We start from the raw sequence: 21,674 nt of genomic DNA, 5'->3' as shown, positions 1-21,674 counted from the left end.
AACATCTTAAACTGGGCGAAATGGTCTTCCATATTTGTTTTTATGATTCAGTTTCAGGTGAGTTTTGGCTTCAGAGTCTCAGTTTCCTTCAGAGCTGAAGAGCTAACGGAGAGGAAGAGTTCAGGCTCATTCTGTAGCAGAGAAACAGAAGAGCAGGAGGACATTTAACCTCCATAGAGCAAATCAGATTTATAAATGTCCCATCGTTTAAAAATAAACTTGTCTAGGTTTGATTAATTGAAGCTTACATTTTGTCACCTTTTGACCAAACTTTAATTTAAAGAGATAAGAAAAAAGGGGAGATATTTAAAGTTTTAAATCGGTCTTTTGATGCACATTGTAAAGGTCTGTATAAAAGTGCATTGGTGATTTATGGTGAATAAACATTGAATATCCCTCAACTTACAGTATTAAAGACAAGCCTTTTAAGCATCTAAGCTTCTTGAAATAGCATCATATTATTATATTGCTACTATGGGTTTGTTTAGTCTTTACATACTGTGCTTTTTAATGAGGAACTATGCTCACATGCATGTTTAGCGTTTGTTTACTTCTCCAGATTTATAACTGTTTTCTCTGTACGAACGTCTTCCAGATCTCCCGTTAACTCTCCATCACATCAACATCCATCACAACAACATCCAACATCCACCGTTTAAGGCACAGTTTCGTTTAAAAAACAGTCATGAGTGAATTAAAACATGCAACAATACAGCACTGAACGCACAATAATACACAACCATTGCCAAGGTTAGTCAGAGTGTGTGTCCCTTCAGATATTAACCCAGAGTGTGTGTCCCTTCAGATATTAACCCAGTGTGTGTGTCCCTTCAGATATTAACCCTGTGTGTTGTGTTGTTGATTATTAGAAATAAATCAGACGTGTTGTGATAACTTACCATTATTCCACATTGTGCATTTCTGATATTTTGTTCCAGCGATTTCAGATATGGAACGTTTATGAGTAGGGGAGGGGGGGAGGCAACCCAGTGTCAAGCATTACCATGCAAAGGGTCAACAAAGAGCTACACACACACACACACACACTGGAATATTTACATTTTATAGAAAAAGAAAAGCGTATATAAAATGAATGATTCCCCTTATGGGGACTTCCAATTTGTCCCCATAAGGACGGCGAGTCCCCACACATGACTGTGTAAACAGATTTTGGTCCCCACAAGTATAGTAATGCTAGGCCACACACACACACACACACACACACACACACACACACACACACACACACACACACACACCACACACACACACACACACACACACACACACACACACACACACACACACACACACACACACACACACACACACACACACACACACACACACACACACACACACACACACACACACACACACACACACACACGTTAGTGCAGGGTGTGTTGGACGGTCCATGACGTTGCCAGTGTGTGTTTAAAAGCCAGAGTTATTTTATTTAAGGAGTTTTCTCTCTGGGTCTTACCACGCTTTGAGGGTTTACCGGATAAAGAGGCTGAGCGCTGAGAGCCATCTGAGAGCAGAGGACAGCGTCACACACACTCACACACTCACACAGTGATGGCCCTTTATATAATCAGCTGACACACACACCAGAAGCTCATTGGCTGATATACTTCCTCTTGAATTTAAAGAGTGCCTGCAATGACGAATTTTTCGCACATTTTTACAGATGCCAACCTCTGGAGTGCCTTGAACCTGCATTACCTCTAAAATCCAGCAGGGGGCGACTCCTCTGGTTCGATTGTATGGAAGTGAGAAAATGACCCTACTTCTAATTTACAAAATAAATTAGTGTTAAGAGAGACTACAACTACTGAATTTCCACATGCGGATTAATACAGGTCCATCTTATCTGATCTTGAAAACATTTCAGAAGTTTTGGGTTTTAACTAAATGTAATCTTTGTAATGTGTGCAGTGGGCATTACACTTCAAGATATTTGAGAAAGGAGACTGAGAAACAGGCTGAGCATCCACCTTTGCAGACATTACCCTTTAAAATCCATCTGCTCCTACATCCACATAAATATAACGCACTCTCCCACACACACACACACACACCATCAGGATCATGTCTGTGTGAGGTGTTTCGGTTTCAAACACATGCACAGGTTCTGCAAACACAAACTCTGTGTGTGAGTTTGTCACTTATACAGTACAGAGCATGCTTTCAGCGAACACACCATAAAATATGTGTGAATGGCAGCTCACCCAGAACCATCAGCACACACGTACACACACATAGTTTGGAGGTCAAACATGATGGGTGTGTGTGGTTCTGGGTTTCATTCGGCATGCATTCATCCAAGTGGCATCAGAGAAAAGCGGTGGATGGCAATAAGCAGGAAGGCATGGAGAGGCAGACAATATATAGATAGATAGAAAGATAGATGGATAGATAGATAGAAAGATAGATGGATAGATAGATGGATAGATAGATAGAAAGATAGATGGATAGATAGATAGAAAGATAGATGGATAGATAGATAGAAATATAGATGGATAGATAGATAGATAGAAAGATGGATAGATAGATAGATAGAAAGATAGATGGATAGATAGATGGATAGATAGATAGATAGATAGATGGATAGATAGAAAGATGGATAGATAGAAATATAGATGGATAGATAGATAGATAGATAGATAGATGTGGGTTATTGGCATATCTACAGGTGATGGTGACCGAGGTTGTGCCTGATAACAGTTCCCATCTATGGCAGTGACTTCGTTCTGTTTAGCTCTGAGTATCGTTTCAGATTATTGTTCCAGCTGGCAAGTGGCTGACAAAAAAAATAACTTGTTCACCGCCATAATATGTTTGTTTGTGTGAGGGTGTGTATAGGCTCACCTTAACAAGTCAATGAAATGCGGAAAACAAATCTAGAACTGTTTTCTTAAGAAGTACACATTTCCCTTTTTAAGAGTTTTTTTAAAGGAAATAATATACTATACGTTTTTATTAATAACTTTTTTTGCATGGCTTTTATTTTCCTTTTTTGTCTATGTATATATGTATAATATAGTTGTTTCAGTTTTAAATCCAAATGCTTTTATTGTAAAATCTTATAATTTTGATTCTAAATCAGATTTTTTTTTGGGTACATAATATGAATTGCAAAACCGTACTTCTCAGTGTAAAACTATATATTTATTTTAAATCTGTTGGATTTTTGTTAAGGAACCCCTGGCTATGCACACTTTTAGGTAAAAAAGTATATTCTCCATAATGAATGAATTACCACTCACAGCCCTGTCAATTAGTCATTGAAACTCTTATTGAATGATCGCATTGCACCTTAAAAAAAAAAACAAAGCGATATACGAACAAATGACCTGAAATGGGTATTTTTGTAGTACATTTATATGTTATACTTGTCATTTTGGAAACACTGATTGTAAGAAATACCCTCTTTAAGTCTATGAATCCATAATGCTAATCTAGATGAAAAACATCCAAACTATCCTTAAAACGCTAACTGTTACAGCAGTGTGTGTGTGTGCGCTTATGTTTTGGTATACTTGTGAGGACCACGTTTTAATAAACAACCAGTTCTGTGAGGACACTTTTGATTATTATAGCTAAACTCTTTGGTGAATGTATGTGTGTGTTGTAGATACTCTGCGTTACCACCAGAGGGGACCATTATCAAGAGAATAACCACAGATACAATAAACAGTGTCACAGAAACAGAAACTAACAGGGAGGACACACAGTCACTCTTTCTGTTCTTCCATATTTTTATAATCCATCCATCTATCATAGGCAGCCCAAAATATCCAATAACAACAAAGAATATTTCGTAGACTTTTGGGGGGTTGTTGCGACACTAAATACTTATGAATGCTTCTGGAAATGTACATATTTCTACTTGTTTTACACATTAAAAATTCCAATTTGATGTGTGTGTGTGTGTGTGTGTGTGTGTGTGTGTGTGTCTATGCACGCCATGGTATGTGCAGGGGCATGCACGTGGATGTGCTAAAAGCAGAGTGCCGAGCCGAGGGTCCGAGCCGAGGAGCCGCTGAGCTGTGAGGAGAGCCAGGATGCCGGTGGGAGGGAGGCTGTGAGGGGGGGGGTGAGGTTTTGGGGTGTAGACGTGGGGGGGGGGGGGTGAGGTTTTGGGGTGTAGGCGTGGGGGGGTGTTTAGGGTGGCGAAGGATTCCACTTACCAGCTATCTGAGGCTGGATGCCGGGCTGGTCGGAGCTGAGCAGCTGGGCCTGAATCGTCTCTACAACGCGCTTAAAACGTCGACTTGGACCTAAGGGGAAAATAATGATAGATTGTTTTTAATTTAAAGGTCCCCTATCATACTCTTTTTCATCAATATATCATATAGTCTCAGATATATACAGAACATGTCTCTGATTGGCTGAGACACCAAGCAGATCATTGCAGCATTACCCATAATCCCCTCTGTTTCAGCCCTGTTTCCAAAGTGCTGATTCTCTGTCTGTCACTTTAGATGAAAGTAAGGAGCCCCTCCCCACGCCCCTCTGAGAGACATTTGGTTAAAAAGAACTCAATGGTGCTCTAGGAGGAGATTCAGGTGATAAGGGGGGGGGGGGGGTACCTTGGTTGCTGATTGGCTAATGGTTACACAAGACAACACATCGTTATGACATCATCAAGTGGCCAAAATCTGATCAGCTCATTTTCAGACATAGAAATAGAAATGGATCAGGACAAAAAGAGAGAGAATCTTTGTTCCTGAAACGTTCAGAGTCTCTTTCCACAGAGGGGACACATGTTGATGTAGAAGAGACATGAAGAAGAGGGGACACATGTTGATGTAGAAGAGACATGAAGAAGAGGGGACACATGGTGATGTAGAAGAGACATAAAGAAGAGGGGACACATGTTGATGTAGAAGAGACATGGAGAAGAGGGGACACATGTTGATGTAGAAGAGACATGGAGAAGAGGGGACACATGTTGATGTAGAAGAGACATGAAGAAGAGGGGACACATGTTGATGTAGAAGAGACATGAAGAAGAGGGGACACATGTTGATGTAGAAGAGACATGAAGAAGAGGGGACACATGTTGATGTAGAAGAGACATGGAGAAGAGGGGACACATGTTGATGTAGAAGAGACATGGAGAAGAGGGGACACATGTTGATGTAGAGGAGACATGAAGAAGAGGGGACACATGTTGATGTAGAAGAGACATGAAGAAGAGGGGACACATGTTGATGTAGAAGAGACATGAAGAAGAGGGGACACATGTTGATGTAGAAGAGACATGGAGAAGAGGGGACACATGTTGATGTAGAAGAGACATGGAGAAGAGGGGACACATGTTGATGTAGAGGAGACATGAAGAAGAGGGGACACATGTTGATGTAGAAGAGACATGAAGAAGAGGGGACACATGTTGATGTATACTAGGTGACCTTTAAAGTATATACCAGACTCCGAGTCCTCAATAACATTTTATGAAGCATTCTGAGATTTATTGGAGTATTTTACCTTTTATCTCCGAAACTGATTTTCACATTCATATAAATCTGGAATACCAACACCAAGATAATACATCTTAATTTAAATGTCCTCTCTTCTCACTTCCCTCTATTCACTTGTTATTTTCCTATATCTTATTCGAAAATGGAGCAACTGTCACTCACCCACTTTTCCCCAGGATAACAAAATATCCTGGTTTATATTGTGTGATGAATAAAGTATTGTGTTATGTTGTGACCTGAGAGCAGGGTGAAGGTGACGGAGTAGATGCCGTTGTCCTTGGTGGCGCTGCTGCTCTCCGTGAAGGTGATGTCCACCTGGAACTTCACCGGCTTCTGGAAAACTGTCGGCCCGGCGGAGGATTTATACTCCGCCCGGAAACTCGTCTGAGAGATGACGCTGTGACTCAAGCTGGGGATCTGAGAGAGAGAGGGAGAGAGAGAGGGAGAGAGAAAGGGAGAGAGAGAGAGAGAGGGAGAGAGAGAGAGAGAGAGAGAGAGAGAGAGAGAGAGAGAGAGAGAGAGAGAGAGGGGAGCGAGTATGAGTCAGCACATACAGACAGCTTCTGCAGGAATAAGGATGACGGTGTTACACTGAAATATGTCCCCCTTTTTTACAGCGTCATCTTCAGCTCCGACAGACAAGGAGGTGTCGCTGCACAATGAACTGTTGTCATACAACACTACAAAAATGACTTAAAGTAAAAGGTGGCTCTTTTGGTCACATTGTTCATATGTGGCATGAATGATAAATATTCAAATAAAGTACAAGTTCCTTAAACTACAAAAGTAGACGAAGAAGATGTCAGGATTTAAAGAGGAGGAGTTTCATTCTTACGGAGAGGAAGGCGTGCACGATATCGGCCTTGATGGAGTTCAGAGGTTTGTCTCTGATAACGATGAAGATCTGCTCCTCTTTCTCCAGATTTATGAAGTTACCGAACCACGACTTCTTCGCCAGTCTGCAGCGAGGAAACACAACATCAGCTCAAGTCAAAGTCAACTTTATTGTCAATCTTTCTGTTTGTGTGTACAGACAGAGAGATCAAAATACCGTTTCCCACAATCTCAAATACAAAAACATATATATATAAAAATATGTAAGCAGATGTGTATGTATACACAATCGAAAGACACATTTATACATATGCACTAGGGGTGTAACGGTATCCGTATTCGGTCGTCACGGTTCGGCACATGCAGTCACACGGTGAATACGCCTTTTTTTTACGAGTGGGAAAAAAGTCTGTCACTCAGGGCAGTATTACACTATATATAATCCAGGGGGCGGTATTGCGCCTAAAAGCCAGCCGCCCGTAAATAACAAATGAAGAACAAGAACAAAACACAACAAAACGAACACAATACATGAAGAAGAAAAGTTAGTAGCTATGGCGAGTTCACACAACACACAGGAGCTAGAACCCACCTGCTTCTTTTTAAAATCAGGTGTGTGGGAACATTTCGGGTTCCCTGTGGACTACAACAACGATGGGGTGCGAGTTGCGGATCGGACGAGGACGGTGTGTCGGCGTTGTTCGACAGCGTGCGGTATGCTAGTGGTAACACGTCAAACATGCTCAATCACATCCGAGCCAGTCTCAGTCCCCAGCGAGAGCGTTTCCTCGACGACAGGTGACATAGTTACCGCCAACAGATCTGCCCTCACTGCTGACAACGTAGACTAACTCATCTTTTTGAAGAAAAACTTGAAAATAGAGTAAAGCTTGAGTACCTTTATGTAGGCATAATGGCCTCACACACTCACAAGTTAATTACACATGTTAGACTTTGCTCCTAAAGGTACAGATTTTATTTTGTTTTATATTTATCATTGTATTTATTTTATATTTAGACATCAGGAGAAGTTATACAGTTCTGTATTGCCTTTTATTGATTGTGATTCAAACACTTTCTTATTATTTATTTTAATATTTTCAAGACATTCTTTTTAGTTGTTATTTAACCTTTTAGTTTGACATCAGCCAATATAAATAATATGGCCATCTGAGTGCGTGTGGTACTGTTTGTGGTTTGTTTTTAACTGTGTAATACAGTTAATGATTCCAAATGTTAGAGTTCCTTATTTTCATACCAAAACTTGCACTACTGTTAAAAATAAATAACAGCAACAAAATTATGCACTTTTTTTTGCTTTTCCTTGTTGTACCGAAACCGTACCGAACCGTGACTTCTGTGAACCGTTACACCCCTAATATGCACACATTAAAGTTCCTCCAAAATAACATTTCTCTTTTAAAACTCCACCAACTCCTTAACCTCAGATATCCCTCATGTTATGGTTTCAATATGCCTTTCAAATGTAATGAACTAGAAACAAGATGTTTTTCGAGAGAACAAGCAACGTACAGTTTACTTAAACCTAATTCAAAGACAGAAAGGATCATTAGTACTAAGATCTGCACAAATAAATAAATAAATAAATCAGTAATATATCTTGTAGGGCTGCCGTAAAGGTGGGGTAGGTAAGTTGGAGAAACCGGCTCGAGATACACTTTTTGTTATATTCCATATGGAGGATGTCGGTTACTCACTCTGGAGAAGAGTCTGGAGTTAGACTGGACATGTCTTCCTGCGTGGGAACTGTGGAAATAAAAGGTCAACGGTTACATTGATGGGATGCAGTGTCTTTTTTAACACAATCAACTGATAAAGATCTTTATTTACCACTATGATCTATTTCAGATTAGTTGGTGTAAATGAGATTATCTGGTCATGGCACTATCAAAGAAGGGATGGGAAAATAAACTAAAAGGCAGAAAATTGAGGTTGTTCCACTTCCTGTAATGAGATGTTTATCTTGTTTGTGTGGCAGCAGGTGAGCTGCTAAACTCCGACATTAGAGTAACATTTCCATTTGTTCCCTCGAGCCACAAGAAGGCAGTTTGCTGCATAAACACCTCCACGCTGAAGCCATTACCATACAGATCAGACTGAGATAATATCATAAAGATCCGATGAAAATAAATAATTCACAGGAGTCTCTTTTAATATAAAAATTTCCATTCCCTCTGCACATAGTATTAGCCTTTTATTACACTTTGATCAAAAAGTGGTGCAAGAAAGAGTCGTAAGACCTGGACATTCGTCACCATTTTAGCACTTTATGTCCCCTGGTTTGGAAGTAAATGGTTTTCTGAATGTGTTTTTGGTTGTGAGCCTGATTTAAGGTCTGTGGTTAACACTAGATGAAGAGATTTTTTTTTTTTTCTGCTACATAAAATGTGTCAGTAAATACCCCACTGGTGAATTTAAATCGGCGGTTTCTATCAAGTGTCTAAATGAGGCGACTAAACGTCATCACTCCCAACATTAGCCGCCTTTAGCTTAGCGGTGGTGACGTGCAGTCATGTGACCATGCTGTAGTTCCTTTATAGCCCAACATTAACTTTTAACTTCAGGAATCATAAAGTGTGTGTTAATATGTGGAGATTATCTTGCTGAACAAAACGTTTGTTTGACACAGAGGTTATTTTCTGACATAATCCAAAATCAAATGGAGAAATCCCATTGAACCAGGAAGATGCTGCCTTGAGGGTCCAACACAGAAACCAGTAATCACTGGACCACTCTATGTCAGAAAGATCCTATGTAAATAAATAATAAAGTCTTTCTTATTTTGAAAAATATTCCCTCCTTACTAGGGGTGCTCCGATCGATCGGCCACCGATCACTCTTCGGCCGATATTCACTCTTGGCCGATCGATCGGTGCTCTCTATAAAGGCCGATCAGGAGAGCCGATCACATGACGTAAAATACATGACACTTTTCTCTGTGCGCGGCAAAACAAGCTCGCCAAAATGGCTTCACCGGTCTGGCAGTATTTTAAGGTGTCCGAAAAAGACAATAAAATAGCGGTTGCAACGTGTGTGAAGCAGAAATCCTGCAGCTCCACCCGCTTTGACGGACCGCTGAGCGGAGCAACACACACACTAAGAGATGGACCTAACACACTTAGCTATTTTATCTACCTCTGGAACAAGCTAAACTAGTTATAAATATATTTATTCTTCACTGTCAGGTCACTCATTACTAGATCAGTGAGCTGCATGAGATACTGACAGGCTGTCAGGAGAGAGAGAGAGAGAGAGAGAGAGAGAGAGAGAGAGAGAGAGAGAGGAAAAGAGAGCGCTTCCAAAGTTAATGTAAACTTGAATAATGCACTTTATTTGAATGTAATAATTATGTTGGTTGTTTGTTGTTTGTGGAAGCGCATCATGTTTTGAAAAATGTATCTGAACTTTTCGATCCGTTACGATTATAAACTGAAGCAATATAAAAATGAGCCCCATTAACTGAGTTTTAAACATCACTTTAAATGCAAGATCCCCATAGCCCCCACCCACCCAATCGGATTGGTGATCGGTATCGGCCGATACTGATTCCGGCGATCATCCCTACTTACCTTGCATTTTCCTGCGGTGGAAGCGTGGTGAGCCCAGGAAGTTGTTCTTGATGGAGTTGAGGCGCGTCCTCCAGGGCAGACCCCCCCCAATGGAGGGGCTGGGGGGGGGCGTGGGGCTGGGGGTCCCGGCCGGGCTGTCCTTGGGCGTGTGCACAGGGGTGCCTTTGGGGGTGGGGAGAGGGCTCCCTCGGGGGGAGGGGTGGGGGGTCACCTGCGTGATGGGGACAGATTTTCCGTTGTGGTCAGGGTAGAGGTGGAGGTGGTGGTGGCGGCGGCGGGGCGACATAGGGGGAGCGGGGGAGAGGGGAATGGAGAGTTTCGGGGGTACAGTGAGGGGGGGGTGGCGCCTCACCCGGGGGCTGTTGGTGATGCAGGGGGTCAGAGGTGTGGAAGGAGTAGAGGGCGCAGATTTGGGGTTGGTGGGGCTCTGAGCGGTGTTTGGGAGGGGGTTCGAGCGTGTGGTCTGCAGGGGCTTCTCTGACACTTTGGGCTTTGCGGGGAGGGTCTGCGTGCGGGGGTGCATGAGGGGGGACCCCATCTTTGGGTGGTAGGAGTTTGGCGTCCGCGGCCCCCCGTTGAGGCGCACCTCGTGGTGGGAGTGGGTGGGGCTGCAGTTGGGGGACTGACACAGGTCGGGGGACTGGGGCGGGATGAAAAACCGCCGCGTCGGCTGCGATTGGTCATGCACCCGTTCAGACGGCAGCCAATGAGAAGCGAGGACCAATAAAAAGGATCATTCCGGTAAAAAAATTAAAAAGCAGAGCAGGACAGAAAGAGGGCGGATGGTTGAGAGGTGGAGCAGGCAGGAAGTGGTGAGAGTGCAAGAAAGAAAGAAAACAGAACATGCGATTAGCAACGTGATTTTTAGCCAATCAGGAGGCAGCAGTGGAGCATTCATGACGCATAAACAGACGGGATGCACCGCAATCAAACTGCTGCACCGAACATATTTAAATTTACTGAGAAAAACTGATTGTGTCTGTTATGTTTTTTTTACCTTGAGAATTTAGCCTTTTTATTGTGAAATTATAATTTAAATTAGTTAATTATATTATTTTTATTGCAAACGAATATATTTAGTATTAAATAAAACCATATGTATTTATTGTTGGATCGTCATATTATTTTGTTATGTATTATTATTTAAAAAAAAATCCTTTCTTTAATGAAAATTATATAGTTTGTTTTATTGTAAAACCATACAAATTACAGTTGAAATATAATTGAATGACTTAATTATAATATTATTGACCCCAATTTCTTTATTATAAAAACATTTGTGAGACTAATTTATTCAGTTGAATCATGGTATTTAGTTGTATTTATTTATTTATTGTAAAATCCTTTTTTTATTGATAACATATCATTTGTATTGTAATTTTTTTTTTATCGTTGTAAAACAATATTTGTTGTTAAAAACACTGTTTTGATAGAATAACCACAATTTAATTGTAAAATAATAATAACATGTATAGTTCAATTATAATTTTTATTGTTAAACCATATATTTTTGTAGTAAAAAATGTAATGTCACGTTTATTTTACTTTATTGTAATCAAAGAGTAATAAAGCGTAATTTCAAAATATAAAAAAAGTTTTTAAAGATAACTCCTACAACCTCAAATTATTGTCCTGACATTTGAGAAACCTTTTTCTAGTATTAAACAGACACAACTAAAACTACCTCTATGTTTTTTTCTCCTTTAATTTCAGTTGTTTCTTTTAGATAAATCTTATAAATGACTATGGTCTGATACGGTGCATCCCTGATTACCAGCACGTGAGTTAGCTCGAAAGCTAACAGCTTTAGCTTCACCCTCCACCAGGGGGCGGCGGCCAGCAGCATGCAAAGTGCTGACTCATGATGCTGTGGGATGAATGAGCAGAGCTGATAAACATGAGTCAGCACAAAGTGAACCACCAGCTCCACAGAGGCCAAGAAACATGAGTCAGCACAAAGTGACCCACCAGATCCACACGGGAACAGAGGGCTGATAAACATGAGTCAGCAAAAAGTGAACCACCAGATCCACACGGGAACAGAGGGCTGATAAACATGAGTCAGCAAAAAGTGAACCACCAGATCCACACAGGAACAGAGGCCCGATAAACATGGCGAACCAGCAACAAAACAAACAAACAGCAGGTCCGAAACTTCCATGTCATTAAATGCATAGGAAAAGTGTGTGTGTGTGTGTGTGTGTGTGTGTGTGTGTGTATGTTTGTCAAAACTATCCTCAGTGCTGTGAGAAAGATAATAGTGTGTGAGTGTGCTTGTATTGCTATACTTGTGAGGACCAACACTTGAAGAACATCCCATTTTGTGAGGACATTTTTTTGTATTTTAAAGAAAACATTTAGCTGTGTGTGTTTGTCAAAACTATCCTCAGTGCTGTAAAAATAATAATAGTGTGTTTGAGTATGCTTGTATTTCTCCATTTGTGAGGACACATACTTGAAGAACATCCCAGTTTGTGAGGACATGCCATTGTTTTTTAAAAGCAAATATGTAGGTGTGTGTGTGTATTTGTCAAAACTATCCTCAGTGCTGCAAGAAAGATAACAGTGTTTGTGAGTGTGCTTGTATTGGTCTCCTTGTGAGGACCGACAAATGAAGAACATTCAAATGTTGTGAGGACATTTCTTTGTATTTTAAAGAAAACATTTAGCTGTGTGTGTTTGTCAAAACTATCCACAGTGCTGTAAAAATAATAATAGTGTGTTTGAGTATGCTTGTATTTCTCCATTTGTGAGGACACATACTTGAAGAACATCCCAGTTTGTGAGGACATGCCATTGTTTTTTAAAAGCAAATATGTAGCTGTGTGTGTGTGTGTGTGTGTGTGTGTGTGTGTGTGTGTGTGTGTGTGTGTGTGTGTGTGTGTGTGTGTGTGTGTGTGTGTGTGTGTGTCCAGCAGAGCCAGCCAGTGAGGTGCATTGCGGGACAGAGAGAAACTTACCCTGGGACTGCTGAGAGGACTGGTGGACAGACCGGAGGAAGCTCCGCTGATCGACCGCGATCTACGCACACACACAAACACAGATCAATATCTAAATACACACTACTTCACACACACTACATGTACACACAACCTCTTTGTGGTTTGTTGAGGTTGAAGGTGATTTGATTTAAAGCAGAGAAAAAGACTTGGACAGGGACAGATGAAGAGAAAACATATGAAAGTATTTTATTACTTTCTGCAGAATAATAAACCTCTTTCTCTTAAGTTACTCTTACTTTATCTCAATTTAAGCACACAATGTTATGTTTTTGCTTTAGTATGGATAGATAATATTATGGGATTACATGTACAATAACACATCATTGAACTAAGCCTTTATTTTGACATTTGAAACTGAAAACATTTACATCTAAACATCAAATGTGCAGCACTTTATATTGAACTACAGGGTTTATTAAAGGTAGGGTAGGTAAGAATGGAGAAACCAGCTCGAGTGCGCTAGAATTTGAAAGTACGCAGCCGAAAAAAATCTGCCCCTTCCTTCAGACTTCCTCGCAGAGCCCCTCCTCCAACACACACGAACGCGCACATGACCAATGAGGGCACGAGATACGTGTGTGTACAGATGGAAGGCTGACAGGCAGGTAGGCCATCCAGTTACTTTAGCCGGCTCAGATGATTGGTCGTGCTTTCTACAGCGCCACGGGTTCCACAGATGACATGTTTTTATGTATTTATTGTCAAAGCATTCAATGTATCATTGCTATCGGGATGTTAAGAGCATTCCATGGAATATAACAAAAAGTGTTTCTGAAGTGAACCTACCCCACCTTTAATGTAGTTTTTTTAAAGCAAAGATTTTAATGACATTTTAATGTTGTACAAACTTAAAGGGCTACAATTGAAAACCAAAATAAAATGTAGGGACTTTTCTTTCTCTTATGATGAAAATGGGTAAGAATCCCCATTCATTTGTATATAAGTTACTTCAACAAGAACAGCATCATTGGTTTAATTCAATAAAAAGTACAGACATGTCAGCATTTAAACACACACACACACACACACACACACACACACACACACACACACACACACACACACACACACACACACACACACACACACACACACACACACACACACACACACACACACACACACACACACACACACACACACACACACACACACACACACACACACACACATTCTATAGCACCATTTCTGCTTTCTTCTCTTCATGAGGTTTTCCATTTACGTATCATTAACTTTTCATATCTGCTCCTACACACACACACACACACACACACAGACATACACACACACGCAATCTTAACCAAAAACCATGCCAATGTCTTTGAAGACGTTGGGATTTAATTGCCCATAGACAATTTGGCTTTGTTGGAAGAGAAAAATGAAAATCAGTAAAGGCAGAAGGAAAGAGGCGGGAACACACACACACACACACACACACACACACACACACACACACACACACACACACACACACACACACACACACACACACACACACACACACACACACACACACACACACCACACACACACACACACACACACACACCACACACACACACACACACACACACACACACACACACACACACACACACACACACACACACACACACACACACACACACACACACACACACACACACACACACACACACACGACATCACTGGCAATACATTCGCTTTCTCACGACGACGTTAACATACAAGACATTTTTCATTCATCACACGGAAGTGCTCATTGGTAATGGCGGTCATATTTTTCCTTCTAGTATAATTCTTGTTATTGCTTTGTTTCTCTCGTTAATAAAAATACTCGTTATGTGGTAAAAGTGTAATTGTTTTTACTCTAAGAAGAAAGTAAACGATCATGTCTGTGGTTAATAACCGTAAAGTAAATACTGTCCCTGTCGACATAATGTATCCTTAAGCGTTGTTTGTTTTTTGATATTCATTCTTCCTCCAGTTATTTTCTGATTTTAAAGTGATACATGTTCAAAATGCCACTTACTCACGACTCAAATGTTAAATTCTTTGAGTTTAAAACATATCCTTTTAAATACCAGATAAATATATTCCTTGTGTTTTATTAATCCTTGTATCATGTAGTGTTTTGCTGTTCTGATGCATTTTTAAATTTTTAATTATTTGATTGCAATGTGTGTTCATTGTCCATCGCACATTCAAAAGTAAAATATACAAATGGCATAACATAACTAAATTAAAGTAAAACTGCATTTTTCCATGTCCAGCAAGGAATCATTGCATCAAGGTTTTTAGAGTCGATTTTCCCGATCATGAAGCTTTGGAGTTTCCTCCGCACTTGCTTTATTGGCCTGACACAACATTTGTTAGACAGAAACATGTATGCCAATTTTATATGTCCGATATAATAAAACCCTATATATTTTCTAATTTCAACGAGATATATTTGTGTATTATTATTTCAATGTTATTACATTTAATTTCATTATTATTATTATTCACAATTATATTATAATTATATGTATTTATTATAATAAATAATATTATTAATTGTATTATAACTCAACACATATTTAATATATTATAACTTTATTATTATTTATAATAATTTGGATTTCATTTTTAAATCATTATTATGATATTATTATTATTATGAATATTTTATATATTTCTGTATCGTGTTTTTCAAATCATATTTTCTTTTTATGTTAAGAATATACACTGAACAAAAATATAAATGAATTTTTTTTATTTTTGCTCCCATTGTTCATGAGATGAACTCAAAGATCTAAAACATTTTCTATATCCACAAAATTACCATTTATCTCAAATATTGTTCACAAATCTGAAAAAATGTGTGATAGTGAGCACTTCTCCTTTGCCGAGATAATCCATCCCACCTCACAGGTGTGGCATATTAAGATGCTGATTAGACAGCATGATTATTGCACAGGTGTGCCTTAGGCTGGCCACAATAAAAGGCCACTCTAAAGTGTTCAGTTTTATCACACAGCACAATGCCACAGATGTCGCAAGTTTTGAGGGAGCGTGCAATTGGCATGCTGACAGCAGGAATGTCCACCAGAGCTGTTGCCCGTGAATTGAATGTTCATTTCTCTACCATAAGCCGTCTCCAAAGGCGTTTCAGAGAATTTGGCAGTACATCCAACCGGCTTCACAACCGCAGACCACGTGTAACCACACCAGCCCAGGACCTCCACATCCAGCATGTTTACCTCCAAGATCGTCTGAGACCAGCCACTCGGACAGCTGCTGCAACAATCGGTTTGCATAACCAAAGAATTTCTGCTGTCAGAAACCGTCTCAGGGAAGCTCATCTGCATGCTCGTCGTCCTCATCGGGGTCTCGACCTGACTCCGGTTCGTCGTCGTAACCGACTTGAGTGGGCAGATGCTCACATTCGATGGCGTCTGGCACGTTGGAGGTGTTCTCTTCACGGATGAATCCCGGTTTTCACTGTTCAGGGCAGATGGCAGACAGCGCGTGTGGCGTCGTGTGGGTGAGCGGTTTTCTGATGTCAATGTTGTGAATCGAGTGGCCCATGGTGGTGGTGGGGTTGTGGTATGGGCAGGCGTATGTTATGGACGACGAACACAGGTGCATTTTATTGATGGCATTGTGAATGCACAGAGATACCGTGACGAGATCCTGAGGCCCATTGTTGTGCCGTTCATCCACGACCATCACCTCGTGTTGCAGCATGATAATGCATGTCCCCATGTTGCAAGGATCTGTACACAATTCCTGGAGGCTGAAAACATCCCAGTTCTTGCATGGTCAGCATACTCACCGGACATGTCACCCATTGAGCATGTTTGGGATGCTCTGGATCGGCGTATACGACAGCGTGTTCCAGTTCCTGCCAATATCCAGCAACTTCGCACAGCCATTGAAGAGGAGTGGACCAACATTCCACATGCCACAATCAACAACCTGATCAACTCTATGCGAGGGAGATGTGTTGCACTGCGTGAGGCAAATGGTGGTCACACCAGATACTGACTGGTTTTCGGACCCCCCCCAGACCCCCCCAATAAAGCAAAACTGCACGTTTCAGAGTGGCCTTCTATTGTGGCCAGCCTAAAGCACACCTGTGCAATAATCATGCTGTCTAATCAGCATCTTGATATGCCACACCTGTGAGGTGGGATGGATTATCTCGGCAAAGGAGAAGTGCTCACTATCACAGATTTTTTCAGATTTTTGAACAAAATTTGAGAGAAATGGTTATTTTGTGTATATAGAAAATGTTTTAGATCTTTGGGTTCATCTCATGAAAAATGGGAGCAAAAAAAAAAGTGTTGCGTTTATATTTTTGTTCAGTGTAGAACATTTGAGATTTTCCCCATCTGTTTTCAGGAGTTAATAATATCGGCATGTAAAGGATGTGTGTGCATAGTTATATAAATAAATAAGAAGCGTGTTAATCAGAGCCTCTTCAGTGATTCTCTATCTGCGATCAAAGTCACAGATTTAATGTGAAGTATGATTGAGGAAGCACATAACGACGCTGCATTAATGAAGAAGAGGAGTCCCTTCAGAAAGGAGCAGCTTAATAATGTTAGTCTATGAAATATGAATATTAATCATTACCAGTGGTGTGTGTGCTTCATCTTAAGGGTCTTTTCAATTACATAAAGGAATATTGAGGGCGAGTTAAAAGCATCATGTATTTTTCATCTCGTGTGTTTGCTCCTTCTGCATCTTAACCTGCCAATTAATTTATGCTAATCTCAGAAAATCCATCGGCAAACTGAGATTCCCCGACACAAGGTCTCACTGGGAGGCTTCCCTGAGCTTCACTGTAAAAACAAACAAACATAAACCCACACACACATACACACAAACAAACAAACACCCCCCCCCCCCCACACACACACACACACACACACACACACACACACACACACACACACACACACACACACACACACACACACACACACACACACACACACACACACACACACACACACACACACACACACACACACACACACACACACACACACACACACACACACACACACACACACACACACACACACACACACACACACACACACACACACACACACACACACACACACTGAGAGGAGTGACGATGGGGGGAAGGAAACAGAAAAGTTGACCTAAAAATTCTCTCTTCCCCCGAGGGCTTAGGGAGGAACGTTGAAGAGGAAAGAGTGGGCTAGATTTTCCGATTTATCAGAGGACGATATCGTGCTCCTCATCAGCCTGTGACCCAATACAGTAAATACGGGTTTGGGTATCACTGTTTACTCTGTTAATGAAAAGGGGGCACGATTCTTGGTGGTGTTTCAGGCCACTTTGCAGACTTGAATGAGTCAAACATCTGCTAAATATGTAAAAGCTAAAATAATCAGATTCTTTAAAAACAAGTGAAAACTGGTCACAGTCATTTTAAAACAGGAACTTTCCACAGTTAAGAGGTATTTTTTGGTAACTTGTTTTTGTCTGATCTCAAGACAATGATACTTACGCTTGAATAGTTTGTCTTTGGACCGTGTTGGAGACGGATTGAAATAACCAGCATGTTTTTATGGAGATTTTTTGATACACTCATTGTATATCATTTTTGAGTCAGAAAAGTCAAACATTTAAAAGACTTCTACAATAAACGACACAAACAGGTTACTTGTCACATAAATGGTTTTAGCATGCAACATTTAAAAGTGGAACACAAAGAAATGGAGAGGAATTAAACCACTGAATATTAACAAAACAAAACTAGTGGATGGTAAAAATGGAATAGAAGAAAAATGGATCTGACGGGACGAACAGAAACGGAGCGGAGCCGACCAATACCTTTCCTCCTTGCTGCAGTTAGCGTTTGTGATATCCAAGCTTTTACTGAACACAGATTTGCTAAAAAGGAGCAGACAGAAAAAACCGAGAGACAAACAGAAAGGTTGTCACATAAGGGGAGGCTAATGTTGATCATGCATCAAAAACAAACACTAGAAAATAAAAATAAAAACACAAACAAATAAAAGGAAACACAAGAACTCATGCACAGGTCCAGAAACCAGGAGGTGGAACACGTTCATGGGTCATGCATGAGCCCTTTCATTTATTTAACTATTGTCGAATGTGAGGAGAGGCTCTATGACAAAGAAATGAAGAGTGAACTTCCTCTCATATTAGAAAGGTAACAGCTTCCTTCCACCTGCTGATGCCAAAGTGTGCCGGTTTATTAAAAAAACCGTTTTATGTTCTGTCCATTCATGCTCAAAATGCAAAACCTATGTCCTGATAGGCAGTATAAACAAAAGACACATGCCTTATCGTATGCTGTACATTTTAAAGGCTTTTTTTCACGTGAATGAACAAGATGCTGAAAAGCTTTTTTAATGCGTCGCCATCTTTATAAAGGTCTTCCCTTGTAGACCGAAAACTCACCTGTTTTGACGGCATCTGTTACTAACAAAAATAAAGAACTCTCTTCTGTACGTAGCATTTACAAAGGATTTGGCTTTAAATGGAGATAATGCAGTAGCACTTAATCTGGTTGGTTTAGAGACAGGAAATGTACCTGCAGGATTCTTGCTTTTGAGTTTGTTTCTTCACGGTTGAATGCACTTATTCTAAGTCGTCTTACAAAAAGTAAATTGAGAAACCACGGGTTCTTTAGGACTAGAAAAACTGAGCACTTTAGTCCGGTTTTAGCTTCAGTGCATTTCCCTGTATCTTTTAAAGAGTCCCTATTTAAAATAATTTTCAGATTTATTTTAGTAGACTCTCCTGGGACATGTCTCCATGCTTTAATGTTCAAAAAGCTCTTTATTTTTCTCATACTGCCTGTTGTGATTGGTTAACAGCTAGGAGTGCTAGCCAATAGAAGCATGAGTGTTAGTGATGTCACGATATTCGAGAAGTAAACAAAGGAGTCCAAAGGAGGCGTTTCAGGCATAAATATCAAACTATCGAAGCACTTTGAGCTGCATCCTGTAAAATATCTCTTTATTATTATTATTATTATTAAACAGGGATGCTTCTTCTCCTCTTTGACTGCATGCTCCATGCACACTTAGACATACACCACGCACTAACATGAGTCCTGTTCATGCATTTTAACACTTTTTTGAGGATTTTTGCAGATCTCACAGCCCTCTGAACAGGAGTTAATGTCAGGTCTCAAACTTTACATCAGCAGCGACAGAGCCAGAACGATGCGTCATGTTTTAACTGCAGTTCGGTGAAGGAGGGAAGGATTTACGACTGAGGACAACAGTCGGGGAAGTGGACTTTTAATTTAAAAACCAACGGGTTATTTCCTCCCTTAATTTCACCAAACTGAGGTTAAATGCATTATTTAACCCGACAGCCATCTTTAATGTGTGCATGTCTCACCTCTGGCCGTGGGTTGCCATGTCGATGGCTCTTCGTACGGGGACCGGGGACCCCCCCTCCATGACGCACAGCACCTCCATGGACTTCCTCTCCGGCCTCCGTTTACCGTGCCGGCTCAGCATCGGGGAATCCACGCGCTTCCTCGGAGGGTCTGCTGAGCAACGGCAGGTCGAAGGTCAACAGAGGAGAGGAGAGAGGAGAGAGAGCAGTCAGAAAACTGTAGCATTTCACTATATAGGAAAACAAATCTGAAAATATCGGGAAAATGCCCATAAAAGTATGTCAAAGTGTCTTCAGAATTATGTGAAACATTTCTAAAAAGTATGTGAGAAATGTTGAAGTATTTTGTAATTTCTTTTTGAAATGTTGGAACTAAATATGTGAAAAATAATGTCTGACAAATACTCAGAAAAGATGTAGAAAATGTCCAAAGGAGGTGGGAAAATATCAGAAAATTGACATTGAAATTGTGTTAAAAACATTGAAAAAAATATGTGAATTAAAGTTTGGAAAATATGAAAAATAATTACTTCTAGCAAGTACAAAACAAAACATTTCAAAATGTTTCAAATGAAAGGTTTTGACATCTTTTGCCCCTAAAAGTATTCAGATTCTTTTTGTTTTAAAGTGTCCAAATGTAAGTGAAAATTGTCCAAAAAAAGTTTGGAACAGATTCGAAATCTTTTGTTGAAAATGTAAAAAAATAAAATGTTTTAGTGACTTTCCAAAGAATTAAGTGAAACATTGAAGAAAAGTGAAAGCTACAAACTTCTGAATGTCAGCAGATAAATGTTATGTTGTGGATTTCCTCCAGATAAACCTACCGATCTCGGTGCGTGCCGGCAGGTTCTGGTCCTCCTGACTCGGATACCTCTCCTTTCGGTCCAGCAGCAGGAAGTAGATCATCTTCTCCTGGTTTTCTCTGCAGAAGAGAGTGAGGGTCCGTTAGTTAAGAAGGGGACAGGAAGACAGACTGTCATCAGACTGAGAATCACTCTGGAGATTCATTCATTTGTCTGCTCCTCTCCCTAGGAGAACAATGTCCTAATAATATGCAAAAAAAAAATCAATTTTAGAATAATATATGAAAATGCAAGTAAATAAGGAAACTTTTAAGCAGACTAACAACTATTTTACCCCCAAAAAATGTGTTACAAATATTTGTAAATGTTTCGATAGTTTTGCAGAAAAGTTGCAAAATGTCCACAACAATAAGTGGAAGACGTTGGATGTGATGTGTTTAAAGTATTGTTTGAAAAGTAAAAAAAGTCAATAAATAATTAAATAAACGTAACTGCAGCAAAATAGAACCTCAAATGCTAAAAAACAAAAATTCTGAAATGTTTCAAAAAATAGGTTCAAAATCTACAAAGATA

The 21,674-nt window shown here is 40.2% G+C and overlaps 1 protein-coding gene across 4 annotated transcripts in view; it reads right to left on the bottom strand.

Moving 5' to 3' along the window:
• The window catches only part of LOC117441370 (serine/threonine-protein kinase BRSK2-like), a 106,134-nt gene that overhangs the window by 6,250 nt on the left and 78,210 nt on the right, over positions 1–21,674 (bottom strand). For 2 of the 4 annotated variants that reach the window (XM_034077533.1, XM_034077534.1), the window contains exons 11-19: positions 21,123–21,220; positions 20,299–20,449; positions 18,754–18,813; positions 12,877–12,937; positions 9,917–10,586; positions 8,045–8,093; positions 6,328–6,451; positions 5,729–5,909; positions 4,197–4,286 (exon numbers count right to left, since the gene is read on the bottom strand). In XM_034077533.1, coding sequence (XP_033933424.1) covers positions 4,197–4,286; positions 5,729–5,909; positions 6,328–6,451; positions 8,045–8,093; positions 9,917–10,586; positions 12,877–12,937; positions 18,754–18,813; positions 20,299–20,449; positions 21,123–21,220 — 1,484 coding nt within the window. Of the gene's footprint in view, positions 1–1,486; positions 1,535–4,196; positions 4,287–5,728; positions 5,910–6,327; positions 6,452–8,044; positions 8,094–9,916; positions 10,587–12,876; positions 12,938–18,753; positions 18,814–20,298; positions 20,453–21,122; positions 21,221–21,674 lie in introns of all 4 variants that reach the window. The other 2 variants (XM_034077532.1, XM_034077535.1) reach the window with 2 other exon arrangements.

The sequence above is a fragment of the Pseudochaenichthys georgianus genome, chromosome 3 (genome assembly GCF_902827115.2).
Source record: "Pseudochaenichthys georgianus chromosome 3, fPseGeo1.2, whole genome shotgun sequence".
Classification (NCBI taxonomy): domain Eukaryota; kingdom Metazoa; phylum Chordata; class Actinopteri; order Perciformes; family Channichthyidae; genus Pseudochaenichthys; species Pseudochaenichthys georgianus.
This window is presented reverse-complemented; position numbering and strand designations above follow the sequence as displayed.